The sequence below is a fragment of the Symsagittifera roscoffensis genome, chromosome 1, assembly GCF_963678635.1.
Source record: "Symsagittifera roscoffensis chromosome 1, txSymRosc1.1, whole genome shotgun sequence".
NCBI classification, from domain to species: domain Eukaryota; kingdom Metazoa; phylum Xenacoelomorpha; order Acoela; family Convolutidae; genus Symsagittifera; species Symsagittifera roscoffensis.
In genome coordinates, this window is record NC_087062.1 from 47,541,928 (window position 1) to 47,564,222 (window position 22,295).

Sequence of the window (22,295 nt, forward strand, 5' to 3'; positions counted from 1 at the left end):
TAAAAAAATTCCAAGGCACTTGCACGGGTAACATTCTCATAACTGATTTTTTCTGTCAGTTAAATTCTTAATTTTGAATTTAGCAGGGAAGTTTTCGAGAAAACTCAAAAAAAAATTTAAAATTAACCAATATGTCGAAAAATGGGCTTCTTTCAGGCCCAAGCTTTTCTTCTACCAAATTTAGGAAAAAACAGCTTCAAAAGAGGAGATCCTTAGAACTTTTCTTTAGATTGAAACATTCATCTGAGATTTGTGCATTTAATATTTGAGAAAATGAAAACATTCAAAACAAATAGGCCAAAAATCCCCCTACTGAAACTTTTCAAGGCAGTACAACGTGAGGTAAAATGAAAAGAGACTAGCAAACTATGCAAACACATAAAATAGCAGCCGATTTTTCCATTGCAATTGTTTTTTTTAAATCGGTAAAAGAGTTTTAGAGAAAAATTTCTGCGAAAAAAGCGAAAAATTTCCCAAGCGTCGCAAAAAAAACGAAAACCAAATCCCATTATTATTATTATATTACATGCTTATTTTCAAAGATGAACAAACACCAGCCAAAAATAAAGCAGCAAGATAGGCCATTGAATTTTTTAAACTTTATTAAGCTTAAATATGAAAAAATAGAAACAAACCAAAAGTGCCATCAAATGAGCACTTTTATTTGCGACAGCTTAGAAACAAAATCTTACACTATGCTTCGCTTTTGTAATCACCAGATGGATAACAAGTGTGAGAAAAACTCGAAAAAAGACAATGATAGCCGGCTGCTCAGCAAGTTGTCTAATATGTTGCGACTATATTTATTTAACAAAAACATAACAACTGACTGTTAAAAAAGAGAAATGAACGCAAGAAAACAGAAAACAAGACTTCAATTTTAGAGAAATATATGCCTTTGAAGCAATTGAATTTTCAAAAACAATTTATGGCTGGTGCTTTTTAATAAAATTAACTCAATTTGAGAAAACTGGATCAATAGGTAATTTTTTAATTCCGCTGTGAAATCAATATCGCTGAGAAATTAATTCCGCTTAATTTTGAATTTAGCAGGGATGTTTTCGAGAAAACTTGAAAAAAAAATTTAAAATTAACCAAAATGTCAAAAAATGGGCTTCTTTGAGTCCCAAGCTTTTTCTACCAAAATTAGCAAAAAGAACTTCAAAAAGAGATCCTTATATTTTTTCTTTAGATTGAAATATTCATCTCAGATTTGTGCATTTAATATTTGAGAAAATGAAAAAATTCAAAACAAATAGGCCAAAAATCCCCCTACTGAAACTTTCCAAGGCCGCAGAACCTGAGGTGAATTGAAAAGAGACTAGCAAACTATGCACGCACATAAAACAGCAGCCGGTCTTTCCATTGCAACTATTTTTTTTAAATCGGTTCAGTAGTTTTAGAGAAAAAATTCTGCGAAAAAAGCGAAAAATTTCCCAAGCGTCGCAAAAAAAACGAAAACCAAATCCCATACATTATTATATTACATGCTTATTTTCAAAGATGAACAAACACCAGCCAAAAATAAAGCAGAAAGATAGGCCATTGAATTTTTTAGACTTAAATAAGCTTAAATATGATAAAATAGAAACAAACCAAAAGTGCCATCAAATGAGCACTTTTATTTGCGACAGCTTAGAAACAAAATCTTACACTATGCTTCGCTTTTGTAATCACCAGATGGATACAAGTGTGAGAAAAACTCGAAAAAAGACAATGATAGCCGGCTGCTCAGCAAGTTGTCTAATATGTTGCGATTACATTTATTTAACAAAAACATGACAACTGACTGTTAAAAAAGAGAAATGAACGCAAGAAAACAGAAAACAAGACTTCAATTTTTAGAGAAATATATGCCTTTGAAGCAATTGAATTTTCAAAAACAATTTATGGCTGGTGATTTTTAATAAAGTTAACTCAGTTTGAGAAAACTGGATCAATAGGTAATTTTTTAATTCCGCTGGGAAATCAATATCGCTGGGAAATTAATTCCGCTTAATTTTGAATTTAGCAGGGAAGTTTTCGAGAAAACTCGAAAAAAATTTTAAAATTGACCAAAGTGTCAAAAAATGGGCTTCTTTGAGTCCCAAGCTTTTTTCTACCAAATTTAGGAAAAAACAGCTTCAAAAGAGGAGATCCTTATAACTTTTCTTTAGATTGAAACTTTCATCTCAGATTTGCGCATTTAATATTTGAGAAAATGAAAAAATTCAAAACAAATAGGCCAAAAATCCCCCTACTGAAACTTTCCAATGCCGTAGAACCTGAGGTAAATTGAAAAGAGACTAGCAAACTATGCAAGCACATAAAAGAGCAGCCGGTCTTTCCATTGCAACTATTTTTTTTAAATCGGTTCAGTAGTTTTAGAGAAAAATTTCTGCGAAAAAAGCGAAAAATTTCCCAAGCGTCGCAAAAAAAAACGAAAACCAAATTCCATACATTTTTATATTACATGCTTATTTTCAAAGATGAACAAACACAAGCCAAATATAAAGCAGCAAGATAGGCCATTGAATTTTTTCTACTTAAATAAGCTTAAATAAAATAAAATAGAAACAAACCAAAAATGCCATCAAATGAGCACTTTTATTTGCGACAGCTTGGAAACAAAACCTAACACTATGCTTCGCTTTTGTAATCACCAGATGGATAACAAGTGTGAGAAAAACTCGAAAGAAGACAAGGATAGCCGGCTGCTCAGCAAGTTGTCTAATATGTTCCGACTATATTTTTTTTAACAAAAACATAACAACTGACAGTTAAAAAAGAGAAATGAACGCAAGAAAACAGAAAACTAGACTTCAATTTTAGAGAAATATATGCCTTTGAAGCAATTGAATTTTCAAAAACAATTTATGGCTGGTGCTTTTTAATAAAATTAACTCAATTTGAGAAAACTGGATCAATAGGTAATTTTTTAATTCCGCTGGGAAATCAATATCGCTGGGAAATTAATTCCGCTTAATTTTGAATTTAGCAGGGAAGTTTTCGAGAAAACTCGAAAAAAAATTTAAAATTAACCAAAGTGTCAAAAAATGGGCTTCTTTGAGTCCCAAGCTTTTTTCTACCAAATTTAGGAAAAAAAAGCTTCAAAAGAGGAGATCCTTATAACTTTTCTTTAGATTGAAACTTTCATCTCAGATTTGCGCATTTAATATTTGAGAAAATGAAAAAATTCAAAACAAATAGGCCAAAAATCCCCCTACTGAAACTTTCCAATGCCGTAGAACCTGAGGTAAATTGAAAAGAGACTAGTTGCAAGCACATAAAAGAGCAGCCGGTCTTTCCATTGCAACTATTTTTTTTAAATCGGTTCAGTAGTTTTAGAGAAAAATTTCTGCGAAAAAAGCGAAAAATTTCCCAAGCGTCGCAAAAAAAACGAAAACCAAATCCCATACATTTTTATATTACATGCTTATTTTCAAAGATGAACAAACACAAGCCAAATATAAAGCAGCAAGATAGGCCATTGAATTTTTTCTACTTAAATAAGCTTAAATAAAATAAAATAGAAACAAACCAAAAACGCCATCAAATGAGCACTTTTATTTGCGACAGCTTGGAAATAAAACCTTACACTATGCTTCGCTTTTGTAATCACCAGATGGATAACAAGTGTGAGAAAAACTCGAAAAAAGACAATGATAGCCGGCTGCTCAGCAAGTTGTCTAATATGTTCCGACTATATTTATTTAACAAAAACATAACAACTGACAGTTAAAAAGAGAAATGAACGCAAGAAAACAGAAAACTAGACTTCAAGTTTTAGAGAAATATATGCCTTTGAAGCAATGGAATTTTCAAAAACAATTTATGGCTGGTGCTTTTTAATAAAATTAACTCAGTTTGAGAAAATTGGATCAATAGGTAATTTTCTAATTCCGCTGGGAAATCTGAACATTAAAATCCTATATTGAAATTTAGAAGTCGATCACGTTTTTGTTACCTTACACTTTTGCTACTCGATAGTGGAGTTTGTCTGCTTTTTGAAACTTGGACACACTAAGACTGAAAACACTAAGACCTATAAAAGAGTCTTTACTAAGTTCATTACTCTTTATAACTAGTGAAATTACATTGACGTTAAACAGAAATTACAAGACACTTTTGAGACTACTTTTAATTTTATTTCTCGACAAAAGCATAATTTTCAAACTGGTTTTCTCAAAAAAAATTACTGTCGTTCGATTTACGACTGAAAGAGCTTTAAAATGATATGTCACTCGATTCATGAATGATTACTTGTGGTACCCCATTTTGCGAGTAAAAAACTTAGAAGATAAAACATAGCCAAAGACAAACTTCCTCCGCATTTTCAGAGGTTGGAACAAGCTATCAATCATTCGATGCCCTTAAGTTATTCTAAGTATGGTAATTAATATGGAATTTCTAATATGGAATAATATGAATCTTCTTTTTAAAGCCGCTTAGTGCAAGACCCAATTTTTTTTACTCTACAGGGAATTATAGACACTGAACGCACTCCTCGTGATAAAGTAGGGCGTGTTCGTCAGACTGAACAGTCTGTAGTGTCCACTAGGGCGGTGGAGTTCGATCAACACCAAGTCACTCGCTCAGAAATCGTTCAGGGCTATTTTTATCTGAATAGGATGTACCAAGCTAGCTCTGAGGTTGCTGCATGGGTGGTGATGTTCCAGGAGGACTTAAGCTAGTTGCCAACAAAAGCTTCGATTTGGCGTTGAACCCGCATAAGGATACATTCACACTTTTGGTCACGTCACCATGAACTAAGGCTATCTCAAAGTAAATTAATTTGAATGACGACCTGTCGGATGCAGCGATTACCGGCTTTACAATAGCATGAAAGCAAACTTTACTGCGCAGTAACTTCTCAGATAAAAATGACCAATTTTTCCATATGCTTCATAACAATTTTTGAAAACTGGATCAAAAGGCAAAATTTTTATTCCGCAGAAAAATCTATCAAGTAAATTTCACTTTCGAAACTAGAATTCGTTGCGAATATATTTATTTAACAAAAACATAACAACTGAATGTTAAAAAAGAGAAATGAACGCAAGAAAACAGAAAACAAGACTTCAATTTTTAGAGAAATATATGCCTTTGAAGCAATTGAATTTTCAAAAACAATTTATGGCTGGTGCTTTTTAATAAAATTAACTCAATTTGAGAAAACTGGATCAATAGGTAATTTTTTAATTCCGCTGGGAAATCAATATCGCTGAGAAATTAATTCCGCTTAATTTTGAATTTAGCAGGGAAGTTTTCGAGAAAACTCGAAAAAAATTTTAAAATTAACCAAAATGTCAAAAAATGGGCTTCTTTGAGTCCCAAGCTTTTCTACCAAATTTAGCAAAAACAACTTCAAAAGAGGAGATCCTTATAACTTTTCTTTAGATTGAAATATTCATCTCAGATTTGTGCATTTAATATCTGAGAAAAAGAAAAAATTCAAAACAAATAGGCCAAAAATCCCCCTACTGAAACTTTCCAAGGCCGTAGAACCTGAGGTGAATTGAAAAGAGACTAACAAACTATGCACGCACATAAAACAGCAGCCGGTCTTTCCATTGCAACTATTTTTTAAAATCGGTTCAGTAGTTTTAGAGAAAAAATTCTGCGAAAAAAGCGAAAAATTTCCCAAGCGTCGCAAAAAAAAACGAAAACCAAATCCCATTCATTATTATATTACATGCTTATTTTCAAAGGTGAACAAACACCAGCCAAAAATAAAAGCAGAAAGATAGGCCATTGAATTTTTTAGATTTAATTAAGCTTAAATATGATAAAATAGAAACAAACCAAAAGTGCCATCAAATGAGCACTTTTATTTGCGACAGCTTAGAAACAAAATCTTACACTATGCTTTGCTTTTGTAATCACCAGATGGATAACAAGTTTGAGAAAAACTCGAAAAAAGACAATGATAGCCGGCTGCTCAGCAAGTTGTCTAATATGTTGCGATTATATTTATTTAACAAAAACATGACAACTGACTGTTAAAAAAGAGAAATGAACGCAAGAAAACAGAAAACAAGACTTCAATTTTTAGAGAAATATATGCCTTTGAAGCAATTGAATTTTCAAAAACAATTTATGGCTGGTGCTTTTTAATAAAATTAACTCAGTTTGAGAAAACTGGATCAATAGGTAATTTTTTAATTCCGCTGGGAAATCAATATCGCTGGGAAATTAATTCCGCTTAATTTTGAATTTAGCAGGGAAGTTTTCGAGAAAACTCGAAAAAAATTCTAAAATTAACCAAAGTGTCAAAAAATGGGCTTCTTTGAGTCCCAAGCTTTTTTCTACCAAATTTAGGAAAAAACAGCTTCAAAAGAGGAGATCCTTATAACGTTTTCTTTAGATTGAAACGTTCATCTCAGATTTGCGCATTTAATATTTGAGAAAATGAAAAAATTCAAAACAAATAGGCCAAAAATCCCCCTACTGAAACTTTCCAATGCCGTAGAACCTGATGTAAATTGAAAAGAGACTAGCAAACTATGCAAGCACATAAAAGAGCAGCCGGTCTTTCCATTGCAACTATTTTTTTAAATCGGTTCAGTAGTTTTAGAGAAAAATTTCTGCGAAAAAAGCGAAAAATTTCCCAAGCGTCGCAAAAAAACGAAAACCAAATCCCATACATTTTTATATTACATGCTTATTTTCAAAGATGAACAAACACAAGCCAAATATAAAGCAGCAAGATAGGCCATTGAATTTTTTCTACTTAAATAAGCTTAAATAAGATAAAATAGAAACAAACCAAAAATGCCATCAATTGAGCACTTTTATTTGCGACAGCTTGGAAACAAAACCTTACACTATGCTTCGCTTTTGTAATCACCAGATGGATAACAAGTGTGAGAAAAACTCGAAAAAAGACAATGATAGCCGGCTGCTCAGCAAGTTGTCTAATATGTTCCGACTACATTTATTTAACAAAAACATAACAACTGACAGTTAAAAAAGAGAAATGAACGCAAGAAAACAGACCACTAGACTTCAATTTTCAGAGAAATATATGCCTTTGAAGCAATGGAATTTTCAAAAACAATTTATGGCTGGTGCTTTTTAATAAAATTAACTCAGTTTGAGAAAATTGGATCAATAGGTAATTTTCTAATTCCGCTGGGAAATCTGAACATTAAAATCCTATATTGAAATTTAGAAGTCGATCACGTTTTTGTGACCTTACACTTTTGCTACTCGATAGTGGAGTTTGTCTGCTTTTTGAAACTTGGACACACTAAGACTGAAAACACTAAGACCTATAAAAGAGTCTTTACTAAGTTCATTACTCTTTATAACTAGTGAAATTACATTGACGTTAAACAGAAATTACAAGACACTTTTGAGACTACTTTTAATTACATTTCTCGACAAAAGCATAATTTTCAAACTGGTTTTCTCAAAAAAAATTACTGTCGTTCGATTTAAGACTGAAAGAGCTTTAAAATGATATGTCACTCGATTCATGAATGATTACTTGTGGTACCCCATTTTGCGAGTAAAAAACTTAGAAGATAAAACATAGCCAAAGACAAACTTCCTCCGCATTTTTAGAGGTTGGAACAAGCTATCAATCATTCGATGCCCTTAAGTTATTCTAAGTATGGTAATTAATATGGAATTTCTAATATGGAATAATATGAATCTTCTTTTTAAACCCGCTTAGTGCAAGACCCAATTTTTTTTACTCTACAGGGAATTATAGACACTGAACGCACTCCTCGTGATAAAGTAGAACGTGTTCGTCAGACTGAACAGTCTGTAGTGTCCACTAGGGCGGTGGAGTTCGATCAACACCAAGTCACTCGCTCAGAAATCGTTCAGGGCTATTTTTATCTGAATAGGATGTACCAAGCTAGCTCTGAGGTTGCTGCATGGGTGGTGATGTTCCAGGAGGACTTAAGCTAGTTGCCAACAAAAGCTTCGATTTGGCGTTGAACCAGCATAAGGATACATTCACACTTTTGGTCACGTCACCATGAACTAAGGCTATCTCAAAGTAAATTAATTTGAATGAGGACCTGTCGGATGCAGCGATTACCGGCTTTACAATAGCATGAAGCCAAACTTTACTGCGCAGTAACTTCTCAGATAAAAATGACCAATTTTTCCATATGCTTCATAACAATTTTTGAAAACTGGATCAAAAGGCAAAATTTTTATTCCGCAGAAAAATCTATCGAGTAAATTTCACTTTCGAAACTAGAAGTCGTTCACATTTTTTCGTGCCTTTTCCGTATTCGTATTTAGCGAGTGCTATTTGGGCAACTGTCAGCAGATGAAATTCAATTGGCCTCAAAAAGTGCATATCTACCTAAGTGAATTTATAAACGCATTAATATGTGTGAACGCATATCTGTAGTTGTTTCAGCTTTTTAAGACTTTTCCTAAATAAAAACCAAAAAATGAGCCAAGACCTATCGAAGATTCTTCAATACGTTCTTCAAAAAAATTTCAAGCTATTTCGAAAAATCCAATGTTCCGTTAATGTGAAACACAAAATATTCCAAGTTTAACTAGAGCTCATACGCTAAATTACTAGAAACTAAGTCAGTTAGGTAAACAAGCAATTTGCGACGAATATAAACTAGCCGAAAAAACGGACACCAACTTCATTTCCGGAAAAACCGGATACCAACTTCATTCTTCACACAAAAATTCTTTGCAAAAAATTGAAAACTGGAACTGAAATAAGGTTTCTTGAAATTGACTTCAAAAAACAACAAAATTACAGCACGAGAAGACTTGAAACAGTTAAGCAGAAAAAAAAGGCCAAAAAAAAACTTTGGCTTTTCAAACGATAAATTATTGAAACTTTAACCAAAAGTTATGAATGAAGTGATTTTAGATTTGAGATCACTTGAGGCTTATCAAATCTTATTCAATGGCCTCACAAGCCGACAGTAAATAAGCCGACAGAACTAAGGCCGACACCCAAAAAGCGTAAGCTTCACCGAAATTTTTCTGACAGCGCCAAAAAAAGTCGCATTGCAAAATAAATATACAACCTGCATAAGCAGGCAAGCTAACAACTTAATAGCCAGCACGCACGCGCATTATGGGTGGTAGATGAGTATATTCACCTTTTGGCCATTCTGTGAACAATATTGTTTACGGGAAAAAAGTCTAGTACCAGGTTGCAACACTTGCTTATAGCAAGGGTAATAATTAAAGCTATCAAATGAATCAACTGACTTTGTTAAATAAGTTCTTAGCCTGAAAACAAATCTATATCCAATTTGATTTTGCTTGCTAATCGCATTTGTAACAAGAACTGTTAAATAAACTGCTCCACTTGCGTTATAAATGTTGAATTTCCATAAAACCTTTACCATGGGAAACTTTACAATTTAGATATTAAGAGAAAAAAAGACCAGTGTAATTTTTTGGTAGGTAAATTTGAAACTCATTCCACTAAATGAAACTACTTGTTGCCATGTAATCACGATTTCTCAGCTGATATTAGACAGTGCTTTTCATTGGAGCAGGTTCAATTCATTCAAATTACCAATGCATTGAATTGAAAATACTAGATTCAATTGAAACCTAGTTTCACCGCATTGGAAATTTTAACTCTTTTCAACCAATCAGATTGCCGCATTTACTGCAACTGTATCGGTTTATTTTGCACATATAAGTATAGCAAATCCGCAAACAATTAAGACAACATTCCATATACGAATCACCTTTTTCATTTCTTAAAGAGCATCTCTCATCTGTATGCTTTCTTTCAGACATTGAAACAAATGACTACAGGAACTGATAAAAACGCAATTTAAACTTTCTTGTTTTCTGGAAAAAAAGTCTCAAGAATTCATGATTTCTGAATTCAAGAATTGATTTTGAAATACCATGAATCGCACACCCCACAACCTTAGTTTACATGTAAAATGCCTCACGAAACTGTTGAAACATATTTATAAAAAATGCTTTCTAGATGTTTTTTTTTCAAAGTCAAAGCACTCATTGAATTCAGAAAAGGCAAAATAAGTTGAAAAAATAAAATTTAATAGTTTCGCTTAAAAAAATTTCAACAAAAAAATGGACAACCTTAACAAACCCTTTTAATAATCGAAAAATCATTTCAATTATAACACTTAGAACGAAGTTCAAACACAGAGGCAAAGCGGAGCGTCGCACCACTTGCGATATGACACAAACATAGAAGTTTCAAAAAACTTAATGTTGAAAAAATTAATGCTGAAAAAACTAAGTGAACCAAATTTTTCGTGTCTTGAGAAAAAACAACTAGGGGCCAGTTAAACCTGGATGTACGTGTTAGATATTGAATAAACTTGCTATACCGATAAGGAACGAAAAATAAGATTACAAAAATTCCACTATGCCCAAAACCTTAGTTGTTTCTCTACTAAAAGTAAGAAGAATAGAAAAAAATTGGGATAATCAATTTTCCTAGTGAGATATCATTTCTCTTACAACAAATTGAGGAGCCGCGGCTTCTTCAAAACAACTATCGCAACCGCTTCTTTCAATTGAACTTTTCAGCTCAGATTTTGATGTTAGGAAAAATCAAAAATTTTCTAAAAACGGTCAAAAGTTATATTAAACGTTGAAGACACTTCAAAATTCATAATTTTGTTCCACGAAAAAGCAGTTTGAAGCTGCCTAAGCAGAGGAGATTCCCAAAATCAGATTTTTTGATTGAACACAACCTGCGAATTCACTCGAAAGTTACTGCGTAAAGTCAATAAGTTTCCAAACAATTCTCAAAGTTTCAAATATTTGATTGGTTTTAAGGCCATATTTTTTTCTAAACCAAACTGGGCGTAGCCAAAAATGAAGGAAGGCTTTCAAAAACCTGTTCAAAAAATAGGCCGAAATAATTAGGGCCGATGAACATTTTTAGCAAAACAAAAAAAAAACAAAGAAGGATAAACTAAGTCAAGGAAAGTAAAAGTACAAATTGAAGGAGTGAATCAAACACTAAAGCAAAAAAAAAGAAAAATGCGCGCAGCAAAAAAAACGGTTCCAAGATCTGACGACTCGAAAGACAACTGATAAAAACACAAAAAGTTGGTCAAAAACTTTATTTGAAACAGAATATTTCCTATGTGAAAAAAAAAACAAGTCATGGTCAGATTTAAACCCAGAATCTTTGCCGCCACAGGCATATTTGAAACCTCCAGGCTAAGCTGGCCGGGAACGCATAGAAAATTGAACTTACAAGCAAGCCCGTTTCCAACATTCCATCGATTTGCAAAAAGTGAGTTGTTGTTCTGATCAAGCTGTTGAATCAACAAAACTAGGGACAATTTTAAGTTTAACCAGGTCGTGAATCTGTTTGGAAAAACTTATTTCAAAGATCGAATCGGTTCAAGAAAAATCTGCGTTTTTCAAAGCAAACGATTCCAGCTATGAAACCTCGAATATTTCAAACTATTTCTTACAGCAAGTAGGTTCGTGAAAATTTATGGTTTTTCCAAGCAAGCTTTTCAAGCTATGAAAGTTGAAAATATTTGACCTTATTTTTTAGCGCTAGTCCGTTTGCGAAAAGTTTAGGTTTTTTTAAGCACGCTGATCTAGCTATGAAACCTTGAAAATTTCAAGTTATTTCATAGAACGAATAGATTTGCGAAAACTTCAAAAACTTCTAAGCCATCTATTCGAATTATGAAATATTGAAATATTTCAAGCTGGTTATAAAAAGTGGAAGTTTTCCTGTGCAAGTTTTTCGAGCATGGAATTTTCAAAATGTTATAAAATGTAATAAGCTTTGACAATTTGAACACAGAGGCCAAGTTGCATTTCGCATCAACAAGCAAAAATATGACCAATAAGGCTTCTGGGAACAACTGAATGAGTAAAACTTTGAGTCTACAAAACATCAAGAGACCCACGCCAATTATGACGCATTAGCAGTACCAGTCAATGTGAAGAAAAAAAATTCGCAAGTAACAAGCATCAAATTACAGAGCAGTCAATTTGTGAATCGGATGGCAAATTGTTGCGCGAAAAAATGTGTTGCGCGAAAAAATGGAGCAAGGAAGTTCGAGAAAATCGTATCTACCTGATTTCAGTTTTTATAAGCAAGCTTTTGAAAACTGCAAGAAATTTTCAAAATGTTATAAAATGTAAAAAGCTTTGACAATTTGAACACAGAGGCCGAAAGAAAGCTAAATGAAAATCATAAAAGAAAGCTAAATGAAAATCACAGAGGCCGAATGAAAGCTAAATGAGGCCGAATGAAAATCATCCCACCACACGCCATATTAAGTACAAATTAATAAATTTCGATCTAAGTAACAAATCAATGATGGCAAAAAAGCTTCCTTCAACAAATTTGGAATGATTTCTATGACGGATTAAATCTACGCTTACGCGTTAATAGCGCGAAATAGATCGCGCGTTAATACCCCCATAACTTGGAGCAGTAATAACATGAAAAAAAAATTAATATAAAAATGAAAAGAATTTTTTTTAATTTAGGATTTTTTGTAAAACTCATCCCACCACACGCCATATTAAGTACAAAGTGATTAAGTTCGCTCTTAGTAACAAATCAATAATGGCAAAAAAGCTTCCTTCAACCAATTTGGAACAATTTCTATGACGGATTAAATCTCCGCTTACGCGTTAATAGCGCGAAATATATCGCGCGTTAATTGTCCCAAATTTGCCGAAATGGCAACTTTTTTAACCCCATAACTTAACGAAAAATAATCACAGGTAAAATAGCTTTCCAAAACTAAGCTCGGGATAACAAAACTTTTTGAATGATATAAAAAAAAACCGCCAAAAACGGAGCAGTAATAACATGAAAACTACATATAAAAATGAAAAGATTTTTTTTTTTAATTTGAGATTTTTGTGGAAATCATCCCACCGCACGCCATCATAAATACCAAGTGATAAATTTCCATCTTAGTAACAAATCAGTAATGGCAAAAAAGCTTCCTTCAACGGTTTTGGAACGATTTCTACTACGGAGTAAATCTCCGCTTACGCGTTACTAGCGCGAAATATATCGCGCGTTAATTGTCCCAAATTTGCCGACATGGCAACTTTTATACCCCCATATTTTTACTAAAAATCATCACAGGTAAAATAGCTTTCCAAAACTAAGCTCAGGATAACAAAACTTTTTGAATTATATAAAAAAACCGCCAAAAATGGAGCATTAATAACATGAAACAAAATAAAAATATAAAAATGAAAAGATTTTTTTTTAATTTGAGATTTTTGTAGAAATCATCCCACTACACGCCATCTTAAGTACAAAGTGATAAATTTCGCTCTTAGTAACAAATCAGTAATAGCAAAAAAGCTTCCTTCAACCAATTTGGAACGATTTCTATGACGGATTAAACCTCCGCTTACCCGTTAATAGCGCGAAATATATCGCGCGTTAATAGTCCCAAATTTGCCGAAATGGCAACTTTTATGCCCACATAATTTTACGAAAAATCATCACAGGTAAAATAGATTTCCAAAATTAAGCTCAGGATAACAAAACTTTTTGAATTATATAAAAAAACCGCCAAAAATGGAGCATTAATAACATGAAACAAAATAAAAATATAAAAATGAAAAGATTTTTTTTTAATTTGAGATTTTTGTAGAAATCATCCCACTACACGCCATCTTAAGTACAAAGTGATAAATTTCGCTCTTAGTAACAAATCAGTAATGGCAAAAAAGCTTCCTTCAACCAATTTGGAACGATTTCTATGACGGATTAAACCTCCGCTTACCCGTTAATAGCGCGAAATATATCGCGCGTTAATAGTCCCAAATTTGCCGAAATGGCAACTTTTATGCCCCCATAATTTTACGAAAAATCATCACAGGTAAAATAGATTTCCAAAATTAAGCTCAGGATAACAAAACTTTTTGAATGATATAAAAAAACCGCCAAAAATGGAGCAGTAATAACATGAAACAAAATAAAAATATAAAAATGAAAAGATTTTTTTTAATTTGAGATTTTTGTGGAAATCATCCCACTACACGCCATCTTAAGTACAAAGTGATAAATTTCGCTCTTAGTAAAAAATCAGTAATGGCAAAAAAGCTTCCTTCAATTATTTTGGAACGATTTCTACTACGGATTAAATCTCCGCTTACGCGTTAATAGCGCGAAATATATCGCGCGTTAATTGTCCCAAATTTGCCGAAATGGCAACTTTTATGCCCCCATAATTTTACGAAAAATGATCACAGGTAAAATAGATTTCCAAAATTAAGCTCAGGATAACAAAACTTTTTGAATGATAAAAAAACCGCCAAAAATAGCCAAAAAACACGAATTTTGTCTGAAGAAAAAAAAACCACCCTGAGCAAAAATCATCCGTTTTTTTTTCGTAACGCAAGTCGGAACAATAATAGTCTGTGTTTAAACCTTTAGCATTGGCTGAACCTAATAGTTGGTTGATGATTAAAAGGAACAATTTCAAAATGAACACACTTTATCGCAACAATATTTGCGTCGCAACAACATTTGCTTTTTAGGTTGGAAAAAATGATAGTTTATACTATAACACAAGCATTAGTTATTTTAAAGAGCCATTCGTTTTCCAATGCAAGCAGTAAAGTTCTGTAAAATTTCAAATTGTTACAGCAAATCAATGAACGAAAACTTCAAGTAACCTAACAAAGCTTTGAAAATTTTCAGTTGTTTGTTAATCCAAAACGTTTTGCGAAAGATAAAATTCATTAGCTATGACACTTTGAATGTCTTCCAGTTATTTCATAGAATGAAAAAATTCGCGAAAAATTTAAAACTTTCCAAGCAAACTGTTTAAGCTACGAAACTTCAAAAAATTCAAGTTAGTTCAAAAAGTGAACCGGATGTCAAACTGTTCTTCTGTTGAAGCCTTTCAAATAATTTTCCCGTTTTTTTTCTGTGTTAATAGAGCAAGGAAATTCGAGAAAATCCTATCTATCTGATTTCAGTTTTTATAAGCAAGCTTTTAAAGCTATGAAATTTTAAAAGCGTCCATAGCACATTCCGACTTTCATTTAAAATATACGATTCAAGATATTTCATAGACTGAATCGGTTCGCGAAAAACTTAAGTTCTTATAGGCAAGCTTTTCAAGCTAAGAAAATTTGAATTATAACGAATTATGTCATAGACTGAATCGGCTTGCAAAAACTTTTAATTTTTTGAAGCAAGTTATGAAACTTTGAAAAATTGTTTCTTGGACCGAATCGGTTCGCGAAAAGTTTTTCTAAGCAAGCTTTTAAAGCTATGAGACTTTTAATTATAACAAGTTATGTCATAGACTGAACCGGTTCGCGAAAACCTATAAGTTCTTTGAAGCAAGCTACGAAAATTTGAAAAAACTCAGGTTTACCTCGGACCGAATCGGTTCGAGAAAAAATCAAGTTTTTCTAAGCAATATGTTTAAGGTATGAAACATATCCATCTAATTCATAGACCGAAGCAGTTTGCAAAAAAATTTCTTTTTTAGCATGGGGGCTGCTTTTTGTAAGTGATTCGTTCCAGACTGAAAAGAATCTGTAAACGCAACAATTTGAACAAAAATAGGCAGGTACTGCCTAGCCTTGAAGTTGCATCGAGTTTATCTTCCTCTGAATGATTCTTAAACGTTACGCTCGATAGCCTTTTAAACATTGTCTCCTAAAAATTCTTAAGCATTGTGTTCAGTTAAACATTGCGTCCATAGCGCATTACGACTTTCATTTAATATATAAGATTATGAACAAAAGATACAAGTGATTCTGTTAAACAAGTTGTTAATCCAGAAAAAAAGTTTATATTCTAACTTGATAACGCTTGCTAATCTCAAGCGTAAAAAGCGTTAAAATGAGGTTATCGAAATTCTTTGCATTCTATCCAGTTAGTCGACAAAATCAAAAGCTTACCTGATTTTCAGCTTGTGCGTGATAAGATTGACTAAGGAGGCCATCAGACACTGAAACAAATGATGATAGGGTTTTTATCTTAATCATTATAATATTATTGTACTCGGAAAATGCAATCCGAGTACAATAATATTATAATGATTAAGATAAAGAAAAATTCGGTATTTGAAAAAAATGAGTCATGGCGTAGCGGCGGTGCACAATTTTTGAAGGATGTTGTCTCCAACCCACCTGAGGATGCTATACCGGATGTGGTAGCAGATGGAGGCGGAGTGGTTTCATCTGTTTCATCTGTTTGAGTTTCTACTTCTAACACAACTCGCTCTTCCAATTTCATTTCAATCTCTTCCATAATAGTCGTATTTTCTGTTTCAGTTGACACATCCAGTTTACTAACTGGCTCTTCAAAATCAGTTTGGGTGGAAGCAGTTTGCGTGTCGGACTCGGTTTCTTCTGTGTTCATCTGATTGTGAAGCAACTCAAGGAGATTCTTCAAACTGTCATTCAATCTACTTGTCGATAAATCCTCTTGTTGCTGAAAACGAGAAAAAAACAACGTTAATGAGTTATAACCTAAGCAATTAACAAAATATGTTTCCTTTCAATATAATGGTAAAACTACCGGCAGAACTAAAAAAATACCCGCAAAATTGAAGATAGACGATTGCATAGATAAGCAACTTTTTCGGTTTCACTGACATCGACCTCTGCATTGGCAGCAACATTAGTCCCTTCAACTCGCAGTGTGGAATATTCTTCTCCAACGAGTGCATCTTCTCTAGTTGCAGTGGTCATAACTTCTGCATCAGCAACTTCTGCATTCTCAACAGATAGCTTTGACAAATCTATTGGAGCACTGTCGACTGAGCTGTGGAAACAATTTGGATCATCAAACAAATATTTCCAGTTTGCAGTATACGAAAATTCCAAGCAATTTTAATCCATTAACAGTTATTATGAGATACATCTGTTAAAGCATGAATCTTCGGGAAAATTTTCGATTAAAACAATCTGCTTACTAAGAATTACCTAAACGCGATCAGCTCAAATGGCTATGAGATTAGCAGTAATGAACCAACTCGAGTTACAGAAAATACGCAAACGTGTTTAGACCACTTTATATTTCAAAATATACCACTGCATGTTTTGAATGTACTTAAATATGAAACGATATCCGACCATTATCCCATATTATTTGAGTGGAAATTAAAAAGGGAAAATTATTACGACGAAATACCTTACCGGGATACATCTTTTCTTAAAACACCTCTTACGGTGTCAAATTTTTTGCAAAATTTAAATATAGTTTTGGATAATAATAAACAGTGTTTGTTTGAAATACAGGATGCCAATGTAGCTTTTGAGTTTTTTCAAGGATTGTTTGTAACAACTCTTGATGCCTTTGCTCCTCTGAAACTTAAGAAAAATATACAAAAAACGCGGCCATTTTGGTTTACCAATAGGCTAGCTAATTTAAGAAACAAACGTAATATAGCCCACAGAAAATGCAAAATCAACCCCGATAATGCTGATTATCTAGCAAAATTTAAGCTGTTAAGATCACAATTTGAAAAAGAAGTTAAGCAATCGAAAAAAGAACTTTATTGGAATAAATTTAAAAATTGTATCAGAGACTCAAGACAAACATATAAACTTTTGAATGATATCAGTGGCAAGAACATCAAATCAAACAAAATCCCACCCCTAAAATAATGCCTTGAAATGAAAGAAAAACCAACAGATGCTGACATTGCGAATAAATTTAATACTTTTTTCACAACTGTAGGGACTATGCTCAAAAATGGAGTTCCTAATGCTGACATACAGGTGGTTGTTAACAATCCCTTTTCTATATTTCTCTATCAAGTAAGCCCTGCAGAAATTGAGAAAATTATTAACAGCTTTGATAATAAGTACTCAGCAGGTGATGATTACGTCAGTAATATAATTGTTAAGACGTCATCCGCGGTTGTGGCGCCCTATCTAGCATTTATCATTAACCTCTCTTTTTTGAAAGGAGTGTTTCCCAATGAACTATGTAAAGCAAAAGTTTTTCCCCTGCATAAGGAAGGTTCGAAAACAGATGAAAATAATTACCGTCCTATATCTCTTCTCATCGTATGGAGTAAAGTTTATGAACGAGCAATGTACAACCGCGTATACTCCTACTTTGAGAATTTTTCTCTTCTGTTTTCAAAGCAATTTGGTTTTCGCAATAAGTATAGTACAATTGATGCTTTAGCAGATTTAACCGAAAAAATGAGGTTGGCAACATTGTCAAATTCAATTTATAGTTTATTCTTAGATTTGAAGAAAGCTTTTGATACTATCGACCATGACATACTAATCTACAAGTTAGAATGTTACGGTATCCGTAGTAATTGCTTGAACTGGTTCGTATCATACTTACGAAATCGCATGCAGCGTGTTGAAGTTAATGGCGTTAGTTCTGCTTGGAACACGGTTGACTGCGGTGTTCCACAAGGATCAATCCTAGGACCATTATTATTTATCATATACATGAATGATCTTCCTCTGACTTGTAAGTCTGCAGAAATAATTCTTTTTGCGGACGATACTAACTTAACAGCGATAGGCTGCACTGTAGAAAATATCCAGTCAGACCTTGAATGTCTGAATAAATGGTTAATAGCAAATAAATTAGTAATCAATATATCAAAAACAGTACAAATGACCGTTAAATCAAGTGCTTCCAATTGCTCTTTCAATTTGAATGCCCTTGATATAACCGTTAAACCTGTGTGCAAGTATTTAGGAACTTATATTGATTGTAAATTGTCCTTTGTCAGTCATGTTGATTTTGTTAAAATGAGACTTGGGAAACAATGTGGCATAATATCAAAATTGAGACATTATGTACCCAGGTACCAACTATTAGAATACTACCGAAGTAATGTTGTCCCTATTTTACAGTACGGAATTCTGGTTTATGGATGCTGTAGTTTCAGTGTTTTGAATCCAATTTTCATTTTGCAAAAAAAAATTTTTAAATTTATATATTTCAGAAAGCGGCAAGGTCACTGTGAAGATATATTTGAAAAGAATAAATTACTGACAGTTTTTGAATACCACGTATACGAGCTTCTGAAATTTGTTCTTAAATCTGTAAACCAATTGCACAGCGAAAATTTTCTAAACGAAATGTTCACTTTTCAAATGTCGGAGAAATTGACAAGGCGATCTAGTGCCAAGTTACTATTGGAACCTCTTTGCAAACGTAAAATCGAAAGATCCTCGATACGATATAGAGCATGCAAATTGTATAATAAACTGAATAGCTTGGGCTTGCTCCCAGTGGATATTGAAAATAGTTCTTTTATGAAAATATCGCGTTATTACCACAATTTCCAAACTTATCTGATTCAAAATATCGAATTGTTGAAATATATTTATGAATTATAAAAAAAAAAAAAAACTAATACAACCGTTGGTTAAATGCTGCTGGACAACCCCCGTAGGGTTACGAATTAGGTGGGAAAAAATGACCCTCCAGAACCCGCTAGTTTTCGAGAAATCGCATTTTTTAGATTTTTAAAAATTTTTTCTCACTAATTTGTTTTCAAAATACTTTAAAAAAAAAACTTAATACTTTTCAAAAAAAAAAAAACGATAAACGATAACTAATCCAACCACTGAGCTAGAGTAACCATGCTGAAAGAAAAGCTGTGTCAGTCACCAACAATTTAAGTATCTAATCGAATCTACCGAAACATAAAAAAAAGAATTAAAAAAAAAAAAATTATATTGGCAGATCCGTGGTGGATCCTAGGATCCCGTTATCTGTCATCTCCAAGTCTCAGAATCTGTTATGTTGTATATTTAAAATTTTATGTTTTCATATACTGGAGAAATTCATTCTTTCTTTCTTTCTTTATTGATTGAAACATAAAATTGGATTGAATAGTTAGTGTCTATTTTAAGATTGCTAGAACAAATAATCAAGAAAAAAATTCAACTGACCACAGATAAGCAAGTGAGGGCACAGAGTTAGCAATTGAATCCAGCTGGGCTGCGGTAACTTCCGGCAGTTGTTGGTCAAACTCTGGACATCTTAGAATCTACAATACAGACAACGTCGTTCAATTTACTTCATTAGCTAATGTAGATTAATTGAATTACTCGCTGAAAAGATGTCTCACCTGGTTAGCTGGAAACGGTTCTGTGAGAAATGGGAAAAACCGAAACAAGAAATGCGTGGCTATTCTCTGATAAAAGTCAGACCTCTTCTGATGTTCCTCAGTCAGGAACTTCTGAGCAGAGCCGCTTATTACCAGACCTTTCTAAAATTAAAACATATATATCACATACATTACACGGAAGCGAAGCTTTGCTAACAAAGTGAGAAAGCAACAAAAGTAGCGCTGAAAAGGTAAACACAGAGGCGACGTTGCAATTCGCATTCACAAGCAAAAATGTGACCGATAACGCTACTGGGAAAAACTGAATGAGTAAAGCTTTGAGTCTACAAAACTTCTTAAGTGACGCACGCCAATTATGAGTCTACATAATTGTAAAGTGACGCAGGCCAATTATGACGCATTAGAAATTTACCAAGTAGCATGCCCCAATTTACAGAGCGGACGCATTTTAGCTAGTATACGGAAAAGTTGATTGAAACTTCCGACCCTGCCCAGGTTCGAACCCCAATTTTGTTGATGGTCTCTTTGTTCCTTAGCTGCAAGATGCATTGGCGCTAAAGTGCTATTTGTAATATAATAGCCTGCGTTAATATCCTCAGCATTGGCTGTACTTAATAGCTGGTTATTGATCAAAATGAACACATTTTGTCGCAACAATAGTTGCGCCGCTACAATATTTGTAACTTAGGTTGGAAAAAAAGAGTTCATACTACAACACAATTCTTTGCTTGTGTAAAAAGGAAAGAAAAGGTTAAAACAATCGTTGAAAAATAAAACTTTGCATTGTTACGGAATGGACCCGCCGACCTGTAGATTAGGAGTCTTACGTCCTTTTGTCTGCCCCACGTTTTCTTGACAAAAACTTGAGTTGGATTTGCGAGTTGGGTTGGAAAAAATGCGGATTCGAGTTATAATACTACGCTCACTAGCTTGTGCAAAAATAGCCTAAGCTCAAATTCAACATTTAAAATCTACCTCCAGAAATTCAGAAGAAAACTGTTTCCTTCTGCAGATCTCAGTCACAATTTTGCATGCGTATTCGGCCGAGGTTAGCACCTGTTCCAGCATCTTCACTTTTTCCGCAACTCGCTTCAGATACTCTTTCCGCATCTTAATTTGGGATTCACATCGGACTAATTTAGATTGCATCTTCACAATCCATCTAAAAATTGAACCATTAAAACACGCTAGACCTCCCATATCGATACACAACAAGGCTCATATCTCTAAAAAGACCACCCACTTGCATGAGCGTGTATTTTTATGGCCTCGTTGTTTCGCTCCCAAAAAGATACTTTATGATGTGATTTATTACTAAGAAACTCATTGGGTTGAAATTGAGGAGAAATGATTGGATGCAAATGAATGCATGTTATTCTCACTGTAGTCTGAGGTGCAGATTCTGAGACAGCTCCTCCTTGGCTTTTTTGTTGTAGTGGTTGACATTGACTATGCGCACGTGGTTCTCGCTCATCTCCTGCAGCTGCTGTATGTGGGCAGTGCACAGGTCACTCAACACACTCCTGTCCCCAATGGTGTGCAGGCGAGTCCGGTTGGCCACAAATGCCTGCAGCAAAAAGTTACCTTTCATATCAAACAAATTCGCGCTCAGCTCAGGCCAAATAGAGTTGGAAAAGAGTAATGAACGCAAGGAAACTGAAAAAATCGACTTATTTTTTCAAATCTTCAACTTTTCAATTTCGAAGAAAAAAATAGATGGCCCTAAAGCTCTTTGAAATTGCAGAACATTTTACAATGGACACCTTTTTGTAAAAAATAACCCAATTTCAGAAAACTGGATCATTACGTAAAATGATTTGTGAGCGAATGATTTGGTTTTGGCTTTGGATCAGGTTTGAGTGTTTGACTGCTTATGTTATGAATGCTATGATCGGAATGCGGTTGAATTATTGGTTGGCCTAATTTTGTCCCTTTATTTTCCGCGCGTTTTTTGATCAGCCGATAGGGCGCTAGTTTCCTATTGGCTAATTGGTTCAAAATTAAGTTTTCAATCATTTCAAGATTGTTAACGAATGAGTTGATTGACGCCACAACGCCACAACAAATTCCTCATCGTACGCGCTGGGGGGTATTGCAATTCCAACCGGATTTCGGGATATATAGTCAATTAATCCCATTTTGCTCCCTGCCAAATGTTTGATATCGAAGTTAAAAGGGATTAATCGGTCGATCCATCTTGTGAGCCTACTTTGACTTGTCTTGGATCTTTCACTGGCTGGCGTTTAAAGCACTGATCAAAGCTGGATGGTCGGTAATTACCGTAAAGTTTTT

At 33.7% G+C, this 22,295-nt stretch overlaps 1 protein-coding gene across 1 annotated transcript in view; it reads right to left on the reverse strand.

Annotated features, from left to right (window-relative positions):
- The window catches only part of LOC134845296 (RB1-inducible coiled-coil protein 1-like), a 524,841-nt gene that overhangs the window by 11,522 nt on the left and 491,024 nt on the right, over positions 1-22,295 (reverse strand). The window contains exons 8-14 of the mRNA XM_063862250.1: positions 21,386-21,570; positions 20,979-21,165; positions 20,004-20,144; positions 19,825-19,922; positions 16,486-16,711; positions 16,075-16,378; positions 15,844-15,893 (exon numbers count right to left, since the gene is read on the reverse strand). Coding sequence (XP_063718320.1) covers positions 15,844-15,893; positions 16,075-16,378; positions 16,486-16,711; positions 19,825-19,922; positions 20,004-20,144; positions 20,979-21,165; positions 21,386-21,570 — 1,191 coding nt within the window. The remainder of the gene's footprint in view (positions 1-15,843; positions 15,894-16,074; positions 16,379-16,485; positions 16,712-19,824; positions 19,923-20,003; positions 20,145-20,978; positions 21,166-21,385; positions 21,571-22,295) is intronic.